We start from the raw sequence: 15,087 nt of genomic DNA, 5'->3' as shown, positions 1-15,087 counted from the left end.
AAGTCAACTGGATTGACGCCTACAACTCAACAAAGGAACTTTGGGAGAAGTTCCTTGAGTTACACGAAGGAAAGTCCGAAGCCAAGCTCACGAGACAGGATCTGCTAAGGAATCTGCTGAGTAACGTAAAATTTGAAGTAGAAGAAATCGTTGCACATCTTCAATCGAAAATGAAGGAACTAATCACCAGACTCACGAATCTCGGAGAAAATGTAAGTAACCGAGTTTCGCTAAGGTACACGCTTAATGCATTTCCTAGAATTACCGAGTGAGTATAATTAGTAGATGCTTACTATATATCTAAAGATTTAGAATTTGTCACCTTAGAAGAAATGTTTTCAACATTTGAAGTCCATGAAACGAAATGTGCAGATTCGAAGGAGCCAAAGTATAATATTACCCTCAAGGCGAAAATGGATGAACTAAATTCAAAATCTTCTTTCGATGACGATGACGAAATGACAATGATGGTAAGACGATTTAAAAAATTATTTAAATCTAGAAAAACTAAAAGAAAAGAAAAATCAAATGCTACCATTGCAATGAAGAATGACACATTAAGACAACTGCCATAAGTTGAAGAACAAGGACAAGGGCAAGAAGAAGAACTCTGTCCAATCTAACAAGTACAAAATGCTAAAGGCAATGTGAGACGAAACGTCGTCCGATTCGAAAATTGAAGCCATCGCCGGACTTGCGTTAGTGGCAAGTCATCAAGAAGATGAAAATGAAGCAAGTTCGTCCGAAATGAGCATCGAGAGCATCGATGACGGAGAAGCGACATCAAAAGAAAGCAGCAGTTCAGGGGGAGCTACGAACAACAGGATCGACAAGGTAAGTCAGGTACGATCTCTGCCTCCCGATAAATTATTCAAGTTTGTTAAATTGTTGTCAAAGAATTGCTGTAAGCTAGAAAAAGAAAATCAAGAGTTAAAATTAATTCTAGCTAAATCTTGTCCATTAGAAGAATTTGATAAAATAAAATTGGAAAATGATAATTTGCAAAAAGAAATAAAGAACTTAAAAAAATCATACATGCTCATATAATACAAGTATTAGAAAATTTAATGGTCTAAATTGGTACCTTAATTACCATAAGGGACAAATTAGGAAAATTTCTCAAAAATATATTCCTAAAAGATTTTTAATCAACGCAGTTAGAAGGAACCTATATTGGGTTCCAAAATCATTCCTGGATTAAAACTTTAAAGTTAGGGTTTTCAGAGAGTAGATTAAATATTTGATTTCCTTAAAAGGCTTTGTCTAAAAAGTGGTTGTTGCTCCAATAACCAAGAAGGCCTAGTACCTCGCTACAGCCTGGAAGCCAATTAATGAAATAAAATATTTAATTGACTAATTGATAAATCATTTAATTATAATTAATACTTTAAATAGTTACTTAAACATTTTTTTATTTAGAAAATTTTTTGTAAAACTTTTCAAAAATTTGATAAGTTTTTTAAAATGGTTGGAATATCATTGTTTTTTTTAACTTTCTTATTTTTGAAAAGTTACTCTTATATTTTTTTTGGTACCTTAATTTTTTTTATGTGATCAAAGCAGGAGAAGGGAAAATTAAGTCTAGGGGGAGGTAGCTTAATTTTTTTTTTTACTTTTTGCACTTAATTACAAAATTTATTGCTTTTACTTTATGTTGACTTACCCTAACTTAACTTGGGTTGCTCACACAAAAAAGGGGAAGCACAAGAACTTAGGAGCACAGAATGTCGAGCAAACGACGCAGATAGCGAGAAAGACGACACGGGAGAGAGCCGACAAGCTTTGTGTGTTTGAGGGACGAGGAGTTGCGGAAGAGTACGTGGGTGGACAAGAAGGAGGCGCGCGATGTTTCCGAGGGATGAGAAGCCGGAGCGGAAGCTTGCTCGAGAATGCTGGAAGTTGGGTTCGAGTGAGCCCCATTTCGGATGGCCAAAATCACCCATGCTAGCGGAGCCGGAACGGAAGACCCAGACCGATGCGAGAAGAACTAAAGAAGGAGGCCGAGACCAAAAATCAGCAAAGGGCTAATTTTTGGCCCCGGGGCGCCCGGAACAGGTCGGGGCGCCCGGAACAGGTTGGGGCGCCCAGAGCAGTCCGGGGCGTCCGAAATCCAATTCTTAGCCATTTTGATGTGGCGTTTGAACGTTGTGTCGAAGATAGAATTCTATCCCATTCGAGGGGCCTGAAACTTTTCGAGACGCCTCGAGCAGGGCTATATAAACAACACTGCTCTTAGAAGCTAAAAACAACAAGAAATATAAAGTAACAACACTTGTACTTGAATTTGTGTGAGTTTAGCTTTGTTTTGTGAGCTTTGAATGTTGTAAGAGGCTTCTCCGCCTTGAAGAGATTTTTAGTGTGTTTTTTCATCTGTATTGGATTAACAACCTCCTCGATTATAACCAGGTAAATCTGTTGAATCTCGTCTTTTTAGTTTATTATTATTTCTATGTTTATGCAAGTGTTTTAATTAAGTTATAAGTTCAAGAAAGATTGTGCTTGCTTAATTTATATAGGGACTATTCATCCCCTCTAGCCAGCTACCAGGGGTCCTAACAATCTCTCCTATTAATATAGAGCACGTTCAGTTATGCCTTATAATTATATTTTTTTTACTTTTTTCTATATTTATAGGACCGACTCTAAAGATGGTTGTTGATGTAACGGTTCCATTTTTTTTTTATAATTATACTTTCTGGCTGACCATTGATATTATGTCAACTCTCGATAAAGTCGAGATAAATGCCTCCCTTATATGTCAGTCATTATTTCAAAGGCTAGTAGCCGTCCGTGATTTATCTTCTCTGTGTTGATTCTGTGACGAATTGACGAGGACATTGATGATGAATGTATTCAACTTTTACCATCATTGATACCATGTGTAATGTATCATCACGTGACGACTCTGTATCCCGCCGCATGCTTACTTTAAAACTGATTTCTTTTATCCATTATTATCAGCTGATGTCATAGTGACCAAATTGTGACGGTCGATGAAGACTCCCAGACCAATAAGTTAGCAATTGCTACTCATTTCAAATTAATCAAAAAAAATCTGTTATGACTTGGTCAACTTCTTAAAAACAAGTCGTAAATGGTCGTATTTTCTAACGATGTTCCATCAATCACTGAGGAAAGAAGAGCTGTAGCATCGATTGGATGCGACTAAACCTTGAACTAAATCATTTTACCAGGTCGCAATCAACTCAGCCAAAGAAACCAGAGAAGAGGGGAAGCAGCTATCTCCCCCTCAGCCGTGGAAGAGTCTCTTGTTCTAAATTTTATTTTCGTGGAAAATCTAAAAAAAACAATATTTTAACTATTGTTCTTCTGCGTGTGGATAGTAGAAAATAAAGATGCGGGTACAAAATGTTGGTCGATCATTTAATGAGCTCTTAAATTCGTAGTCAGATATTTGTGAACTCCTAGATCACAAACCAAAGAATGCTTCACCAACTGCAGATTTCTTTCTGATCACATCATTCATCTTCCTATGCCATGGTTTCTCCAACAATCGGATGCGTCTTTCCTCTTCTTCTACCTCTTTTTGGTCTCCTCTTGGATCTCTGTTCTGCAGCTGACACCATCTCCGCTAATCGTTCTCTCTCGGGGGACCAAACCATCACCTCCTCCGGCGGTCACTTCGTGCTGGGCTTCTTCAAGCCGGGCAGCACCGATCGGTACTACGTCGGCATATGGTACGGCAAGGACCCCAAGCTCACGTCCGTGTGGGTCGCCAATCGGGAGACCCCCGTGGCTGATCACTCCACTTCCGTGCTCAAAATCGCCGACGACGGCAACCTCGTCCTCCTCGACTCTTCCGGCGCCCTCATCTGGTCCACCGCCACCAACACGACATCCAACTCCACTGTCGCCGTGCTCCTTGACTCCGGCAACCTCCAGCTCCGCGATGCGTCCAACTCCTCTATGGTCGTGTGGCAGAGTATAGACTACCCCACCAATACCTGGCTCCCAGGCGGCAGACTCGGGCTGAACAAGATCACCGGCATGACGCAACGCCTCACGTCTTGGAAGGACAGCGAAGACCCTGCGCCCGGCATCTTCAACCTGGAATTAGACCCCAACGGGACCAGCCAATACTTCATCTTGTGGAACTCCACCAACAATTACTGGAGTAGCGGGACCTGGAACGGTCAGATCTTTAGCCTTGTTCCGGAGATGACGCAGAATTATATCTATGACTTCCAGTATGTCAGCAATCCTACGGAGAACTACTTCACGTACTCGATGAAGAATCCCGATATCATCTCCAGGTTCGTGATGGATGTGTCCGGGCAGATCAAGCAGTTCACGTGGCTGGATAACTCGCAGTCGTGGATCCTCTTCTGGTCGCAGCCGAGGCAGCAGTGCCAGGTTTACTCCTTATGCGGAGCTTTCGGCAGCTGCAACGAGAACGGCCAGACCTTCTGTCAGTGCGTCAGGGGCTTCAGCGCCAGGAACCAGAGCGACTGGGATTTGGGCGATCAGAGCGGGGGATGCGTCAGGAACACGCCGCTGCAGTGCGGCGATCGAGCCAACTCCTCCAATTCCCAGAGGGACAAGTTCTTCACCATGGACAATATGAGGCTGCCGGTGAACAATCAGACTCTGGACGGTATTGGAAGCGATGACGATTGCCAATTGGCCTGCTTAAACAATTGCTCTTGCACGGCCTACTCCTTCGCTGGCGGCAGGTGTTATGTTTGGCACGGCGAACTGCTCAATCTCCAAGACCAGTACAGCCAATCGGAAGCCAGCACGCTTCAACTTCGTTTGGCTGCCTCGGAGCTGCCGAGCCCCAAGAGCAACAAGAAGATAGTAATTTGGACCGTTGTCTGTGCAGCCGTCGCTGTATTGGTTTGTTTAGCTCTCATTTGGTTCGTCGTCTGGCGCCGGCGGAGCTCAAGGTTGATGAGAGCATCCAAGGCCGTGGGGGGCGGTCTCGTTCCTTTCCGGTACAGCGATTTGCAGCGCGCCACCAAGAACTTCTCCCACAAGCTCGGCGGCGGCGGTTTTGGGTCGGTGTTCAAAGGCACGTTGCCGGACTCGACCCCCATCGCGGTGAAGAAGCTCGAAGGGCTTCAGCAGGGTGAGAAGCAATTCCGCACTGAGGTGAGCACCATCGGTACGATCCAGCACGTCAATCTGGTTCGCCTCCTCGGCTTCTGCTCCGAGGGAACCAACAAGTTGCTGGTCTACGAGTTCATGCAGAAAGGGTCGCTAGACACTCATCTCTTCAAATCCACTTCCACGGATTTGAAATGGAAGACGAGGTACCAAATTGCGGTCGGAACCGCGAGAGGATTGGCCTATCTACACGAGCAATGCAGGGACTGCATCATCCATTGCGACATCAAACCGGAGAACATTCTATTAGACGATTCCTTCGCTCCCAAGCTGGCGGACTTTGGCCTGGCTAAGCTCATGGGGCGAGACTTCAGCCGGGTTCTGACCACAATGAGAGGGACGAGAGGCTACCTCGCCCCAGAGTGGATCACCGGCGTGCCGATCACGTCTAAGGCCGACGTGTACAGCTACGGGATGATGCTGTTCGAGATCGTGTCGGGGAGGAGGAACCTGGAGAACACGGAGGAAGGCAACACTGCAGGGTTCTTCCCTACTCTGGTGGCCAGCGAACTTATGAAGGAGAACATCGGGAGCTTGCTGGATCAAAGACTGGGAGGTGATGCGGATTTGGAGGAGCTGGAAAGAGCTTGTAAACTTGCCTGTTGGTGCATCCAAGATGACGAGAGTTGCCGGCCGACGATGGGGCAGGTGCTTCAAGTTCTGGAGGGCTTTCTTGAAGTCGCCATGCCGCCAATTCCACGGTCGCTCCGACTTCTTACTGAAACGCCGGAGAACATCAACATCAATTTCTTCTATCAAACTCAAAATGTCTCCTCGAGCCAAAGTTCTCAGAGCAAGAGTGGCACCTCCAACAGCTCGCAAACCAGAAGCAACGCGTCGAACAGTTCGGGTGCATGAAGATTTTGAGTTCTGCACTTCTTTTAAGTATGAGAATTCTCGTTCAAATGCCTACACCCAGACTCTAAAAGTCCCCGTGTGATGTTATTTCATTTCAAATAAAAAATTACCTGCTTTCGAGACATGTTAATGAGTTCAGTAAGCCATACTGATATGGTCCTGGAAGCATGTTAATGAATTCCTATTTTTTGAATAAAAATATTCTTCGAAATCAACTGACTGAGGATCTCTTAAGAGAATAAACTACTTCCTCTATGCCAACTAGTGATTCTAGCTTCTCTCTGATCTATATAAAGAAGAAACAGATTATGCAACAACCCTACTATGAAGAACATTGGTGAGTAATTCCTGGAAGGATCCTATCTGTAATAACTTAATTCATAAATAAGCAAAAATTTAAAATTTGGATAAGTATATACTTGAAATTTCTCGATTATGTTTGGGGATGAACATTAGAAAAATGATCGATTAGTTTCCATTTTCCATCAGTGATTTAATTTCTTACTTTGGATAAAGCTTTCTATATATTTAAGCTCCTAACTTATCTCTCATAAGACTTAAAAGACTGAAGAAGCAGTGGTGAAAGAGCTAAGGGACTTTCATTGTCTCCGGTAGGCTCTTCCCTATTCTCCCCTTTCGGTGCATATATTTTCTTTGTATATCATTGTCTGCATGATTTCTTGAAGTTGATGCTTCTTCATAATTTAAGCATGAAATTCTTTTGTAAAGATCATAGGTAGGAGAGACTCCTGCCAATAAACAGATATAATTGGGTGAGAAGAAACTTACAGTGAGAGGTTAGGTAAGGTTGTTTATATGAGGGAACATGCCTGTAACCAACCAATAGATATGGATGAAGTGACAAAAAATTGCACAGCTAATACTGCCAATAGAATTAGTTGCTATATGAATGAGTATTAAATGTAGGAAACTGAAGAGGTTGTAAGTAAGACAGTAAAAGTTCACATAGCCAACTGCTCAGCATAAGTTGACAGCAGGATAGTTATCTTTTTAGAAAATATAGAACTGTTGTATGAATTCAGAAAAGCTTATAAAAACCTGATAGGAGGAAATCAGATCTCTGAGCTTATCTTGTTTATGGAACAAGCCAACCATGACTTGGTACTTAATTCGATTAATCAGTAGTTTCAATTTCCACTTCTTTTTGAAACTTAGCTGTTCAGTCCATATTTTACAGATTTAAGTCAAATGAGGATGAAGCAGAGAAGAATCTTGGTGCTAATTGTAATTCAGGCATGTCTGCTTAAATTTGAACTTCTTTGGTAATGGAAGTGTGCTGATGGATGCAAATCATAAGCTTCAACTGAGCAATGACATTATAATCTAGCTGGGTTAGAACGACTCTGATGTAAAAGTGCAAGATATGAATTTACAATTTTAAGATACAGCCTAACATACTAGACAAATCTAGAGAGGTAGTCAACGAATGGGCATATTCAGTATAAAGGAGTACTATTTTGGCAACTGCTAGTAAATATGTTTTGGCAAAGAACTATAAGGTAACTGAAACTCGAAAGAGGTCTCTCTAGTAGGATGAAATAAGGCAAAGGAGATGGAGCTAGCTTGCATTGTTCGGAGCTATAGTAAGGTTGCTGCTTTACGATTGAATGTGAAGCTTAAAGAAATGGATTGAATAAGAAGTTGCATAAGTGAGTGAAATCATTGGGTGAATGAATGGCTTGATAAAAACCCTTAAGAAGCTGAGATTTGTTGTCGTGTATTTACTTTTAAGCTAATGTGTAGGTGAATATGAAACTGATATAGGAACTAATTTGTTGAGTGGTTTTATGCCTAGATGAGAGGGCATTCTTTCACGCAGTCAAACTAAATGCTTAAATTTTCTTTCTTTTTTATTCTTAATATGACAAAATACTCTTTTATTATTTTTATTTTCTGAGAAAACAATGGATGAATTCAATATAATATATCACATTAATTGTATTAACACTTTGCTCCGAGAGGAATTCTTTTCAGTCAATGTAATATATACATTAATTGTATTAACACTTTGCTCCAAGTCAATGTCGATGCTTACTATGTATAGTTTCATAGGAAAAAAATGATTAAAGCATGACTATACTCTTTAAATAACAATATTGTTAATTGATCAAAAAGAATCTTGCTTTTTTGTCAAATCGGCATGAGCATTAAATCAACAAGAAACTGTATAATTAAACTAGCAATACTTATCTTTTGAAATAAAAATAAAACATAATTTAAGTTGATTTTTTAAAAAAATAAAAAATTAAGGTGTTTTGATTCTTTAGATTGCTAAAACTTTGAATGTTTTATTCAAATTAATAATAGGAAAAAAGGAATTTTTAGGTCCTATTTTTTTTTATTGGATTAAACAAGTCAAGCTAAGTCAAACTTTGGGATGTTCAAACTTTGTTTGATAAGGTAACGAGTCATTCCAAGCTAAGCCTAAAATTAATCAAGGCATTGAAATAATTGTTCAAGTTTAACTTGGTTAATTTGTTATGAACTTGAGCTTGATTCAAACTTGGTTTGAACTTAGTTCGTTTAGATGTCATTGAGCTCTCAATTCAAGGTTGTTTGAAATTTTTATTTGTTTGATTGGTTTATTAATGAACATGATTTATGAATATTGTTCATGAATACTAGTTTCACAAGTTATTTAAGTTTATTTATTTAATTGATCTCGTATTTCTTGAAGAAACATAAATAAACTCTTGCCAAATCGAACACTAACTTAATCACGAGCAATTCATTTACACCCCTATAGATAGGCATCATTAAATTAACAATATTCCTGGGTACAAAAGCCGAACTGTTTAAATTTTTGTTTGAGTTTTGTTCTTGGAACTTTCGTATTCTGCTGTCCTTAAATCATTATTTATAAATACACAGCATTTAGCCAAATCCTTTGACCATTAACTTTTCTTCACCCTTTTTGCTAATCTCAAGTGGAGCTTTGAACTAGATGGACTCCCCAGTCCAAATCTTCCATCCAAAGCATTATTATTTCTTCTTCTATTTTCCATATTTGCAGGAATTCTTTGATGCATTCCATTAGCATTTTGTTCTTATAGCTAGCGTACCCATCATTCTTGGTTTTGGAGGGCATCACTTCGCTCCTTTGAAGGGCTGTGCTCGGTGAGTACTAGTTTCTTCCTCCATCCTGTTTTTGCTCCAAAAAAAAGATTTTTTGTCCCTATTTTCTTCTTTGATTACTTGCTTCTGTTCAATTTTGCGACTGTTGATTAGGGTTCTGTATTTCTGTTCGTGTTCATAAGATTTCACCAAATTTTACTTACGGGCTTAAAAATTTTTTTCTTTGTCTAAATGAATCAATTCCCACTGTTTATTTCTGCATTTTTTTTCTTCCGAATTTCAGTCAACAACTTGTAGCATCTCCTTGAAGATTCGAATTGGGTGAAGTATCACTCCTTGTTAACTCTTCAAATAATACTGTTAAACATATTCAAAATTGCACATTAGTGAAAAGTCCTTTGGATCTAATTCTATTACCTCGTTTCCTTTTGGCAAAAAAGAAATTAATTAGAATGTAACCGCTCTTGTTTGTTTATAGTAGGTAACTTTGTTTAGTTATAGCAGATGCAATATTTTTGACAAAAAACAAAGAACAAGAAGAAGAATATAAGTGGTTTCATTTAGTTATACTGAGTGCCTTCCCTTCATTTGATTTTTAATAAATGTTGATTCAAAATTCATGCAGAATCATTCTAAAATTTGTGATAAAATGATGCATGCACCCTTCACCCAATCATGCGTAATGCAAATTGTTGGTCTTACAACCTTTGTTTGAGAACATTAACCCTCTATTTACTCCGAACGATGGAACGGAGAAGGAAAGGTTAAGGAATTCAACGTGGAAAAAAAAATCTCTAGGGAAAGGCAAGGGAAGGAAAGAGAAATGAAAAAAAAAAATCTAGGGAAAGGAAAGAAAATAAAATGGAAAAAAATTAGGAAGAAAAAATATATAACCCCGCACAAGGTGCTGTGACCGCGCGAGGTGATCTCATGCGGAGCCTCCACCGCGGTCGCGTGAGGAAATTCGGCTACACGGTTGGGAGTTGGAAGGAATGAAATTGCTTTTTGCCTGATTTGGGCAGACCAAAAAATTTTAAAAAATGATCTGTGGATCGATTTGTAAATATCCACCTGTCCATTAGGTAAACAGTAGAATGGAAAATAATTCACCTTTTTTTATAAAGTAATTCCATAGTTTTTGTTTCCGTCCTCCCAACTCCCCCAAGTAAAGGCCCTTGAGCTCTATACATGTTCTTTCCTAAAAGTGAATATGTGATCCAGGCAGCAAAGAAAGCCCAAATTCTTGTTTTTCATTCAATTTTTTCTTGTCTTGGCAAATTACCTTGCACCTATTTATTAAAGAGTCTCCTTATCTATTTGGTTGACTTATGTTATGACCAAAATAAGGTTTTTCTTATTTTCAATAGAAGTTTATTTATGATAATTATGATAGAGTTATGGTAGATTATGCTAAGGCCCATGGACCCTCCTAATAATAAAATAAAATAATTTAAGAATAATAGAAGTCAATTAATTGTCTTGAAAATAAAATTTTTAGAGGATGTTATTTAGGGAAAATAACTTATTAAAAGATTTTTTTTAGTTTTCTTTCAATATTATTTTCCAGGGAATTTTCTACTCAGTTGCCTAAATAAATTGATTGCTAGATATAAATTTATCGAAATGTCTCTTTTGTATTTTTGAAAATGTATTTATATATAATTATGGTAAGTATATATATATACTTTTGAGTCCTTTGTTTCTCATAGAGTCTTTGCTTCCATTTTTAAATTTCTTTTCAACTACCTCTTTCTTTTTCTGTAAACACTTAGACTATTCGATTTTTTATAACTATGTTTTATGCATTGTCAATTAATTTGCTTTTCTAGTATTTAGCTTAGGGATCTCAGGAAATAGCAATGGCTAATCAGAATGAAAACTTAGAAGTGACGAAGGAAAAGGTTGGTTTAGTTTTCACTCTTCTTCTCTGTGTTCTTTTGTTGTCATATACCATTTTCTTCCTACTTTTCAAAATAAAAAGCAATTTAGTTTTTTTTTATGTAAATTTATTTTCACAAATATATGTGATTCTTTGTTTTGAATTAGGGAAAATATCTTGCGTTGGTCATATGCTGGCTTTTAGGAAATGGAACTCTTTTTTGCTGGAACAGTATGCTAACAATTCAAGATTACTATGTTTTCCTCTTTCCGGTACGTGTAACATTGCATTTTGATTCGTATAGATGATTTCTTTTGACTATCGTTGATGGCAACTAAAATTTTCTTAATTATATATAATTGTGATACATAAATTGTTAAAACAATTTTCTTGAAAGAATAATTTCCCTCTCTTCGTCTCAAATCCAACAATAAAAACATTTTTGATGGTGAGCCACGAACACCTACTTTGACATATAATAGATCCATAAGGTTTTTGGCTGCTAAGAGCAATGATAGAAACAACTAGATCTTAAGATTATGTGTGATGGTTATCTACCAAACTTTTAACATTTTCTTGATGCTACCAGTGAAATAGTCTTGGTGCAACGGTAAAATTATTTCTTTGTGACCAAAAGGTCACGGGTTTGAATCATGGAAACAACCTTTTGCAAAAAGCAGGGTAAGACTGCGTACAATGGATCCTTCCCCAGGACTCCGCATATATCAGAGGTATAATTGGTTGTTCTTGTTGTTACTGAAAAAGAGATTGCTCTAGCACCGTTTGCTGAAATCAACACTAGTAAAAAAAAAAGAATAACTGGTAGCTTGTATCCTGTCAAGGCACCCTAATGCCCTTTTACTCCAATGGGCGGATGAAGGAAAAGAAATTCATGCCTCTGTGAGTTTATAGCCGCCAATTTCACTGCATCTGTAGTTGAAATTCTGTTCCTATGTTTCTGCCTATTCACTTCTCCTTTTAGGCTTTGAAAAGACAATGAAAAAGTAGAAAAATGGCATGGAGGAAAGTATTGTCTTTCCACTGGCATGGTTAAAACTTTTGTGTATTATTGACCTGTAGAGTCTTGGGACTTGGGAGGATGTATGGTTAAGTTTGGCTTCTTCCTCATGGATCCTTGAGAATACTTTGTTTTCTTTTTGGACAAATTAGTTTATGGCGACTTGACAGTAATTTTTTATTGAATTTCAACAAAGTTACATAACTTGGGAGAGAACTAATGAAAAACATAATCAGTTGACTTTTGTATTCTAGTAAATTTCATAGGTTACCTCTTAGAATTTTCAGCATCGAACAAAACTTGACAACCTATTCTTGGTTTTTAGCTTGATCATAATGAATTTGATATTGCTATATTTCTTATGTACCTACTTTAGTTCCTTATTGATGTTGTTTCTTCATATTTCAGAAGTATCACCCTACAAGAGTTCTCACAATTGTGTATCAACCATTTGCACTTATAACAACTGCCATACTTACATACCATGAAGCAAAAGTTAACACTAGGCTGCGCAACTTAACTGGTTATATCTTGTTTTTCCTATGCTCGCTTTGCCTTATCGTGGTAAGCTCCTATTATTCTATGCCAATTTCTCCTAAAATTTCAGTTTAGATTGTAATTTTCAGCACTGAAAGGTTCCATACAGTTGGACGTTGCTACATCTGGAAAAGGAGGGATCGGAGTTTATATTGGTATATGCGTTATCAGTGCAGCGTTTGGTCTCTCTGATGCTTTGGTTGAGGGGGGAATTGTGGGTGACTTGTCCATGATGTCCCCAGAATTCCTTCAGGTAATTAAGATTAACTTAAAAACATTTTCTTTTTTTGAAACATAATTTTTTTTCCCATTGAAGTCCAAAGAAACATTGTTGCATTCCAATGAGCTATCAAACTCTTCATTCAAAATTACAGTCATTCTTGGCTGGGATAGCAGCCTCTGGAGCTTTAACTTCTGCGTTGAGGCTAATCACAAAGGCTGCTTTTGAGAACTCGCAGAACGGTCTCCGCAAGGGTGCTAGTAAGTGAACTGCAAATGATCAGGATAACATTTTTTGTGCATGCAGCATCAGTCACTAATACACAATCGTTTTCCAGTAATGTTCTTTGCGATTTCAACAATTTTTGAGCTACTGTGCGTTCTGCTCTATGCATTCGTCTTCCCTAAATTGTCGATTGTCAAGTATTTCCATTCAAAAGCAGCTACAGAAGGATCACTTACTGTTGCCGCTGATCTTGCTGTCGCTGGAGTCCAAACATCTAATGATCAAGGGGTCATTTTCTTACAAACGGGTTTTAAGTTTCGAGCGATTCCATCGTGTTTGCCTGGTTTTCATAATTAAGTAATGAATATCGCAGGCAGCAAAGGATCCAGAAATTCTAGAGAGATTGAGCACTAAACAACTCTTAGTCCGTAACTTGGACTATGAAATTGATATGGTCCTGATATATGTCTTGACATTATCAATTTTCCCAGGGTTCTTGTCTGAGGATACCGGATCCCACAGCCTGGGTTCATGGTATGGATTTTACCTATATTTTTGAACATCTACACCATGCCTACATTCTTCAAACCTTGCCACTGTATAACTAAGAATTACTTCGTACTTCAGCCTGCAGAATTGTGTCTTTGCCGAGTAGAAATTATAGTAAACGTTATTCATTTTTTTTTGTATTTTTTATTCAGGTATGCGCTGGTTTTGATTGCAATGTTCAACGTTTGTGACCTTGCTGGGAGATACGTTCCTCTTATTGAATCCATCAAATTAACCTCGAGAATAGGACTTATGTCTGCAATACTTTCGCGTTTCTTGTTCATTCCGGCATTTTACTTCACGGCGAAGTATGGCGATCAAGGTTGGATGATTATGTTAACATCGCTCTTGGGACTAACCAATGGTTATCTTACTGTTTGTGTTGCCACTGAAGCACCCAAAGGATATAAGGTTAGTGAATCTGATATCTTCTGTGTATCTTTATAACTTCTATAGCACATTTTAAAAAATACACTGATTGATTGTGATTGTGCAGGGACCAGAGCAAAATGCCTTGGGGAATCTACTTGTACTCTTTCTTATAGCCGGTGTAACATTAGGGGTTTCACTGGATTGGCTATGGCTCATAGGCAAAGGCTGGTGATTGATGAAAATGCACAACTAGTTGCATAGATGCCGATTGTGTCTAAACAAAGAAGGGATTTTAAGTTTAGAAAAAAAGGATTTTATTAAGTCTCAAGGATCTTTAAAAAAAAAGGATTTTATCATTGCAATGCGGCATTATGGAGAATTTAATATCCGAATAGCTTATGTATACTTGATTTATTGTTGTCTTAGAAATAATCTTGATAGTTTTGTTCAGTTAGACCATACACATTGACAAATAAAATGACAAAATAAATGAGAGTTTTTTTAAAATATTTTCCATCTTATTCATTGAGAATTATAATATATAAACAGTTAGAGAAATATAAGATATAGATACTAAATATTATCAAATCCTTTTAATCCTAGATTTTGTTTTTTCAAGAGCATCTTCCATGCATCCATGATTCGATTTTCAGTTATGATATATTTATAAGATTTTTTATTTCAAATGGAGTATGAAATTAAAAAGATGTTGGACATTTGGATTATCCATCATGCGTATTTTTCGATTTACCCTAGTAGTCGGTGAAAATTTTTTATAGGATTGGGTCGGTCATCAGGGATAGTTAATAAGACTAACTGAGATTATCATTTTTTTTGTTAATATAGCTCAGTGAGTGCGGTGCGGTAGTTGAGACATAGAGTATGTCTTCCCCATGCCTTGGCTACATGAACTAATGATTAATAGTTATTTGTGATTTATCTCCTCTGTGATGATCTAGGAACGGGTTGGCGGGGGTGCTAGCTGCACCTTTTGTCACATAATATAGGAAGAAATATGCCTCGGGGCTATGATGTAGCGGTAAGACATCCAATTTATCATCCAGACACTCGTAGTTCGATCCCTAACTATAATAAATTTGTTGGAAATTTTCCTCCAAATGAGGGCATGCAATCAAATGATGTTGAGTTTCTTGGCCACCCACCACGAGCGCTTCCCGATTTACCCTGGTGGCAGATGAAAATATT

At 38.0% G+C, this 15,087-nt stretch overlaps 2 protein-coding genes across 3 annotated transcripts; both read left to right on the top strand.

Moving 5' to 3' along the window:
* Nucleotides 1-3,373: 3,373 nt before the first annotated feature.
* LOC122031983 (G-type lectin S-receptor-like serine/threonine-protein kinase At2g19130) lies at nt 3,374-6,200 on the top strand. Its single transcript, XM_042591223.1, has one exon. It carries the CDS (start codon nt 3,499-3,501, stop codon nt 5,983-5,985), a length of 2,487 nt encoding a protein of 828 aa, XP_042447157.1. The 5' UTR covers nt 3,374-3,498; the 3' UTR covers nt 5,986-6,200.
* A 2,644-nt stretch (nt 6,201-8,844) lies between these two features.
* LOC122030939 (equilibrative nucleotide transporter 3-like) lies at nt 8,845-14,216 on the top strand. Of its 2 annotated transcripts, none has more exons than XM_042589976.1 (10): nt 8,845-9,123; nt 10,918-10,982; nt 11,128-11,232; nt 12,387-12,542; nt 12,625-12,768; nt 12,890-12,995; nt 13,073-13,248; nt 13,334-13,494; nt 13,662-13,920; nt 14,006-14,216. In XM_042589976.1, exons 2-10 carry the CDS (start codon nt 10,941-10,943, stop codon nt 14,111-14,113), a joined length of 1,257 nt encoding a protein of 418 aa, XP_042445910.1. In that variant the 5' UTR covers nt 8,845-9,123; nt 10,918-10,940; the 3' UTR covers nt 14,114-14,216. The 2 variants fall into 2 exon arrangements, with proteins under 2 accessions (XP_042445910.1, XP_042445908.1); XM_042589974.1 differs by having other exon boundaries at nt 10,911-10,982.
* Nucleotides 14,217-15,087: the final 871 nt, after the last annotated feature.

The sequence above is a fragment of the Zingiber officinale genome, chromosome 11A (assembly GCF_018446385.1).
Source record: "Zingiber officinale cultivar Zhangliang chromosome 11A, Zo_v1.1, whole genome shotgun sequence".
NCBI lineage: Eukaryota > Viridiplantae > Streptophyta > Magnoliopsida > Zingiberales > Zingiberaceae > Zingiber > Zingiber officinale.
This window is presented reverse-complemented; position numbering and strand designations above follow the sequence as displayed.

What these genes read in the sequence shown, in the direction of transcription:
- LOC122031983 (XM_042591223.1), top strand. Translation starts at nt 3,499, where the DNA reads ATGGTTTCTCCAACAATCGGATGCGTCTTTCCTCTTCTTCTACCTCTT.
- LOC122030939 (XM_042589976.1), top strand. Translation starts at nt 10,941, where the DNA reads ATGGCTAATCAGAATGAAAACTTAGAAGTGACGAAGGAAAAG. An exon ending in GCTCGCTTTGCCTTATCGTG is followed by an intron (nt 12,543 to 12,624) that starts GTAAGCTCCTAT and finishes GGTTCCATACAG; the next exon opens with TTGGACGTTGCTACATCTGG. An exon ending in TCCCACAGCCTGGGTTCATG is followed by an intron (nt 13,495 to 13,661) that starts GTATGGATTTTA and finishes TTTTTTATTCAG; the next exon opens with GTATGCGCTGGTTTTGATTG.